We start from the raw sequence: 7,092 nt of genomic DNA, 5'->3' as shown, positions 1-7,092 counted from the left end.
TCTTGTTACAAAAGATTTTCTTGTTTCAATCTTACACAGGTCAATTTACAACAAGCACCAAATTAGCAAATATTATTAAATCCTCTATGCCAAACCAAAGTGTCCCTGTGCCTTAAGTGTTCTGTTCAGTCCGCTTCATTGTGGCTCATGTGCACGAGTCAGCAGTTCATGGCACAAGGGTCACTTTTGGACTTCCCTGCAGAGTTAATAACTCTCATCAGACAGCGTCCAAACTCCTCCAGGATCACGCGCTCTGCCGCAGCTTGTGACTTGCCCATCTTCTCCGCTTGCTCTGCCTGTGCAAGAAGGCATTCGCAGGTTGCATCAGCCACCTCCTTGGTTACAAACGTAAAGGGCAGCCTGAAACAAACAAAAATCCACTCACTCCCAGCAAACACACAAGGCACCTAACTCCAGGGCTGGGCAAGCTGCCTGGAGTAGGAGGACTGATAAGATTTCCTCTGTCCCATTGCTTCCAAGTGCCTTTAGCCAACCAACAGGGAGTGAACAAGCCACAGTTACACTCAAATGTGGGCCATTGTGCTTTGGTGCCTTCCTCCATTGATGGATATTTGGAAATAGACTTGGAAATGCCCACGTACACAGAACAATTCTCTAGCCTTCAGCAAGGGCAGCTCAAGGATTACATCCTCTCAGTAAATGGGACACTTGTACTTCATGCTTTCTGTGAGCACATGGGCACCCATGAAAAGCCAATGCTTCGTTACACACCTGAATGCAGCCACGTTTGGCATACCCTAGGTTCCACAGAAAATGTGGTTGCATGAACAAAAGGCTCCCTTCACCTGAGTGCTCCTGCTTCTACAGCTTATGCAGATAACATTCAGAGATGACAGGGACACACATACCTGTGACATACCTCAGGAAAAATATATTATAAGCAACTGAACCAGGGTGCTGCATTAACTTACTTCCCCCCGCCACTGCTGAGTGCTGGTGTTGGCCTCGTCAGCAGATCTGAGATCTGAGAAGATAACTTGGTCTTTGCGGCGGTCTGCTGCTGGACCCTAACTTCTGCAGCATCTGCTAAATGCATCAGTGTCTTGCGCTCTGGGCTCTCTTCAAAATTCTTACAGCCAATGCATTTGCATATGGAAGAACACATGATTTTTGCCTGAAAGAAACAAACAAAAGATGAGAAACCTGTTGCAACTTTGACTCCCTTTATGACAAGCCACAAAGAAAGGGAGATCGTATTTTAATCTGTTATCAATTAGCCACTAGAAGAAACCCCCAAATAGTAGTTTTCTCTCTGAATTCTCACCTCCAACTGAGATGCCTGTGTACTTGAACCAAATGCAAATCAATGGCTTCCCACTCATCCCTTTCTTCACCAACCTACTGTTTCTGTTGGGATTTAGGTGGTTGATATATGAGAGAGGTCAGTCTGCCACTGTTTCTACATCCACAGACTGATCAGTTAGCTGATGCAACAACTACTTTTGCCTTTGTCTTCCACAGAGATGTTCTATCCCGTTCCTCCTAGGGACCTGGTGCACTAGATTTCTTTAGGAAACACTGCTCTTCAGTAAAGGACAAATCCAAGCCCGAGTTCAACATTGCCACATGGTTTAAAATTAAACTTTACGATAGAAGTGATCAATTTTGCCACATACATGGCTTTCTACATGCAAACTGCTGGAAGAAGAGATAAACCAAAAACATTACAGCAATACAAAGAAGAGACACATGAAATCAGAGAAGCCACAGCACTAAAGGGAAAAAAAGCCAGTATCTTTAAGATGAGATCATGCTTCGTACCTCGTAACATTCGCAGTAGTTTTTGAGACATCCTGAGCGTTTACAGTTACACCCTTTGCTGTGTCTCCGATCCGATTCTCCTTCCTTTCCTTTCCCTATTTTGGGTTTGAAGGCTTCAGGGTTTCTGTCAAGGCAGGCCTGTCAATGCAGACCCAAAGCGTCAGTCACTACGTGTGGGGAGCAGAATTTAGAGGTGCAATAAAAGAACTTAAGCCTTGCACATGTAGGAGGAGATCAGGGCATTATACACCCACTTCTGCCCCACACCGTAGCTTCAGAAGACTCAGGGTATACAGCTTTCATCCCAGCTGTCTTTGGATGCAAACCAAAAGCTCAGCTGTCCCACCACAATGCTCTCTAGGAGCATGACAAAATCTGTACAAACGGGATCATGCTCTTTGCTTCAGCTTCAGAAAGGCTGGAGTTGGGGGAGGAGAGGGAAAAAAAAAAAAAAAAAGAAGAAGAAGAAAAAAGGGACCCCTCACCTTTATTGCTTTTTGCCTATCATTTTCATGGTCCAGGTTGTTATAACAATTTGTACAATTGCAGTTATTGCAGAATTCGCCATTTGCAAAACAATCACAATACCTGAAACAGAAGATGCAGAAGGCATTTGTAAACATGAGCATTACACTGGCAGAAGTTCCTAGTCCAGCGATAAGGGTAAGGTTTGCCCTACGCTGAACTCCACGTTTACAAGCGGTATAAGCCTCATCGCAAGGCTGAAATCCTCTAGCACAGGTCTAGTTGCAGTCTAAAGACACAGGCATAGCTCAAGGGTGTCCGTCAGAACTGATGTCCGTATAACTCAGATCCCCACAGCAGCAAGAGAAACTAATGAGACTTTTTTCCAGGGTGACTCCTAGGTGTCTGACCCACATATCAAGGGCCATCCTGCTGCAGCCACCTCAGAGCCAGTCTCTGAACTGTGAACTGAGGCAGAGTTCGCCAGAGCAGGGATGGAAGAACAGAAAAGTAATAACAAGTGGTACACCTCATAGGCTTTCAGGCACAGGTAACTAGGGAAAGGACCTGAATGAGGATAAAGCTGTGTTATCAGACACTTTTTAAAGGGACAAGGATGTGAATAAAAAGCAGCAAAACATCGACAGGAAAAGCCAATCATATTGCTCTGCCTCTTACGTACCTCCTGCCAAAACCAAGATGCCACTACCCCGCAGATCTGATATATAGCACCACATCCGTTCCCTGCTCACACGTGGCCTTGGGCCATGACAAACTCTGGCAGGCTTCAGTGCTTCCAGCACCACCTCCAGCTATAGCAGATGGAAACTGCTAATCTTCTTCAGCTGGGGGTGTATGTTCATTCTCAGGAGCCAAAACCCCTTGCAAAACCAGCTTCCTGGGGCTCGTCCAGAGTAACACTACAAAACCTATATTAGGGTTGCCCTGGAGTACCACCCTCCACCTGGTGAAATTGCATTTTGGTGATTTTTAGCACCTGAATGGTGCCAAACTACATAAAAAGCTTTTACAACCTGTAATAGCTCTCCTTTCTGTTCTGTTTAAAATCCAGTTGTGGAGTGCTCCTCATTTCCAAAACAAACAGCGCTGGCATCAACCCTGAGCATCAGTGAGCAAAGAACTTCTCTGACTTTTCTTCTTCGTAGAATAGGCTACATGCTTGATCTTCAACATTCATTTGGGTAAAAGCAACCCCCCTTCCAGATGGGAAAACACTTTTTGCCAGTGAATTATCCATTTGCGCTGCACCAGTGTCTAGCCACTTAAAGATATAATTACAGTAATTTACAAGAAAATTTTCTTTACAAACTGCATCCTGAAGGTGCACAGCCATTATTCTCCCAGAATTCCTAGAGTATTCAGACACCAAAGACTAAAATAAGTTGAAAACTCTAAGCACCTAACATTTGGTACCATAAAGCGAGTCATGTATGTTGTAAAACATTTGAAGAAACAGCTACACATCTTCCGTTTACCATGTCTTTGGTGCAACAGACAACTTTGAGCTAGGAAGCACAAGGCACACCTCCCCACACAGAGAGTGGTATGCATGACATGAAAAGAAACCCAAGCTGAAAAGTTTAAACACATTTAACTTGGGTTCAGATAATGTTGCATCGCTTTCCCTTAGGGTAGCACACAACTGATTTCCTCTTCATTGTCTAGGATTCAGGGAACCACAGATTAATTTCAGTATCTCCTCTTGATATTGTCCCCCCCCAAAAAAATCAGTAAACTGACTTTGCCTCAAATTAAAAAAACCTTAGCATCTCCTCAGCTTTTTACAAACACATTGAATGGGATAACAAAATATCTCCTGAGGATGAGCAAGACTCAGAGCTAGCAGTGAAGAATCACTTGTCTATCCATTTAAGAAAAGATAGGCAGCCCGATTTTTCTAAATGACTTGATACAGCATGGCATTACTGATGAGCTTCACCATAGTATAGTAATGCCCACTCATGATACCATGATAACATTTCTGACATACTTAAAAACATTATATTCTGATACTTGGCATGAATTTGTGATGTAAAAAACGAGGCTTAAAAAAGAAAGAAAAAAAAAAAACCAAAAACACCCCCACCAAGCTGTACTTACAATTTCAAACACAGAGACTTAGTACAATTGCAGGGCTTCCTGGGGCGGTTTGCAGATTCAGAAGGAATTATTCTGTGGGGGGAAAAAGTGCATCTGTAGATAGCAAACTTTTTTATCAGTTTCTTCCTATTTTAAATTCAAGTAAACAAGTAAATGGCTCATAATACAAACTTCAAAAAAATCTTTATATTCCTCTTGCATTAGGTTTTTGTCTGACTGTATTTAAGTTACCATTATATATAGTGCCTTTACAACCCAGAAAGAGCTGCGTTATCTGCTGCAAATCTGGCTGCATGCCTAAAGTAAAAATGAGGCTTAAAGCTAGAGAAAGCATCATAACTGAAAACTGGCATCAGAGGGAACTTCTCCAGAACCCATGCAGGGGGACTAGATCCAGCCAAGGTTCACACAACATGATTGTGCCTTTCCTTTTGTTCTAGTTGGATTAAAAAAGCATGGCATTCAGTTTACAGATGAATTTGATATCAGACACAGTCTGCTCTCAAAACTCAGATTTTGTGTCACTGATCTCTTTTGATGAGATTTGTTCCATCCCCATCCAGCAATTTCTGCGTGTAGTACCAGGGAGATTAAATCAAACCCATTTGTTTGAATAGCTGCATCTGGATTTGGGATTAGTTCGTATCAGCTGAGGTTGCACCAACAAAAAGCACCTTGGCTTTTACAATTTCCAGCAAACAATAACACAAAAGGAGTAAGCAGAACAGCTAAGCCTGTAATGACATACATGTTAGCCACTGTTTTCATCCTTAAAGGAAAACTACAAGACTGAAAAAACCCAAAGCCTCCTATCAGGATTCATTTTGGGCTTTAGTTCCATTTTGCTCTTCAGCTGGATTTCTGCATGGGCTAAGCATCCTGCTCTTACGTTGTCCACTACCTCTTTCCAGCCATGTCAAGAAATAGTTGAGGCTTATAGCTCCCAGGTGCTGATGTAAAATGAAGAATGAGTAACCGGGAGCTTTCAGGTCAACTTCCTGCTATATGAGGTCAAAAACCAGAAAGGAGAACACAGCTTTAATCAAAACAGCAGTGCAGCTGTTAGGCAGACCCATGTCCTTTACTCAGAAGTAATAACCACACCACAGTATACTTGATTTTCTTGGGAAAAGCCCCAAACCAAACCCCAACACCTCAGCCCCCACTCTTCTTTATAATGGAAGTGAAAGAAGATGCTCATTCAGCAGCAGGTTTGGGTTTTTTTTGTTTGGTTGGTTGGTTTTCTTAAATCTCTTCACAAAACACTCACCCATTGAATGGTAGCCGTGCTTGGGACTGGATACTAGATGTCCCTGTAAAGCCTGTGTTGCTTGCTATAGATACATATGATGATTGCTGTAGCTAAGAAAACAAAAAGGTTAATGTGCAACACTTAAAGTATACACAAAAGGATTTGTAGCTAGTCTGTTAATTGGCTATTGTTATAAAAATAATAGATATTGTTATAAAAATAATATGCTTGTAAGCACAGTTTTAGAAGTTTGCTGAACTTGGACCAGGCAGTAACCTCCTACCTCCATACTTAGAAGAAAAACATTTTGGGTGCTATTTTTGTTCTCTATTACAGTGCCTACAGCCATACAGATAACACAGAGACTACACACAGAAGCATTCAGACCTCAAACAGTTCCAGCTCCTAAAAACATGGAATTAAATAAATGCAAGCCAAATGATTTACATTCCAACTTCCAATACCTGGACCCACAGTTTATCTTTCACATGAAAAAAACCAACTCCAAAACCTCATAAGAACCTGCCAAATGACACTGTTTTGGGCTACCTTCTTTTGTCTTACCTACATACAGCCATTTTCTCCTGCTGGGACAGGTTCTGAAAACAGACTGGCACATAACAAGATACAGACCTACTGGGGCCAGGCCAAAGGGGACAGATTGAGTCTGGAGGACTAAACCTCAGAGGAGAGGTCCAACAAATGGTATTATTTAGTTTAAGGTAAGACTTGTGGAACTGGACTGTAAGGATGCGGTAAGAGCCTTTAGGGACAAACTGCCGCTGTGACAAACCCAAAAAGGAACCAGAAGTGCGTCTGGTGCCAGTAGTGCCATGAGCTGCCAGAACTCTTCTTTGTACAGACAGGTTGGTCAGCCTTTCACAGAAGGTTTCCTTTATTCTCCCATTCATTCTGAATGTTGGTCAGATCTTGGCAAAGAGCAAAAACCTAATCTCTAGACCTGGGCTGGAGAGCAAGAACTTTTAACAGGAAGGCAGTTTGTTTGACAACAGCACTATTTCCTTTTTTATCTCTGGGATAACACCATACCTGTGTGACATACTGAGCTGGAAGGACTGCATAGCCAACATTTCCTGTGCCAGGTGCTGGTGCCAGTACAGTGCCCGGCGGGAGGTTGGTGAGGTTGGGCTGTATCTGTGGCAGTGGAGTGGCTGGCATAATAAGTCTTTGTTGAGGCTGACTAGTAGTAACTATCTGGGAATTTGGGTTGATCGGTTTGGGTACCACCTGGAAAGAAAAGAGGTCTTTATGAAATCATTGTTTTATTGATTCAGAATGTACTTTTATTAATAGAACATTTCATTATGGTGCTGAAACCAGACTTTATTTTTCCACCCAGCCAAAATAAGTCAGGAATATCACAGAATCAGAGAGTGGGTTGGATTGGAAGGGACCTTAAAGATCATCTAGTTCCAACCCCCTGCCATGGGCAGGGACCCCTCCCACTAGCC

At 42.8% G+C, this 7,092-nt stretch overlaps 1 protein-coding gene across 3 annotated transcripts in view; it reads right to left on the bottom strand.

The window, feature by feature from the left end:
• The window catches only part of LIN54 (lin-54 DREAM MuvB core complex component), a 21,568-nt gene continuing 14,476 nt past the window's right edge, over positions 1–7,092 (bottom strand). For all 3 annotated transcript variants that reach the window (XM_010080845.1, XM_010080846.1, XM_010080847.1), the window contains 7 exons: positions 6,671–6,868; positions 5,639–5,730; positions 4,369–4,440; positions 2,268–2,370; positions 1,783–1,920; positions 933–1,135; positions 1–360 (listed from right to left, as the gene is read on the bottom strand). In XM_010080845.1, the coding sequence (XP_010079147.1) occupies positions 159–360; positions 933–1,135; positions 1,783–1,920; positions 2,268–2,370; positions 4,369–4,440; positions 5,639–5,730; positions 6,671–6,868 (1,008 nt within the window). In that variant the 3' untranslated portion in view covers positions 1–158. The remainder of the gene's footprint in view (positions 361–932; positions 1,136–1,782; positions 1,921–2,267; positions 2,371–4,368; positions 4,441–5,638; positions 5,731–6,670; positions 6,869–7,092) is intronic.

The sequence above is a fragment of the Pterocles gutturalis genome, unplaced genomic scaffold (assembly GCF_000699245.1).
Source record: "Pterocles gutturalis isolate BGI_N339 unplaced genomic scaffold, ASM69924v1 scaffold42234, whole genome shotgun sequence".
In the NCBI taxonomy this organism is placed as follows: domain Eukaryota; kingdom Metazoa; phylum Chordata; class Aves; order Pterocliformes; family Pteroclidae; genus Pterocles; species Pterocles gutturalis.
The sequence above is the reverse complement of the archived record's forward strand: the minus strand, read 5'-3'. Positions and strand labels throughout refer to the sequence as shown.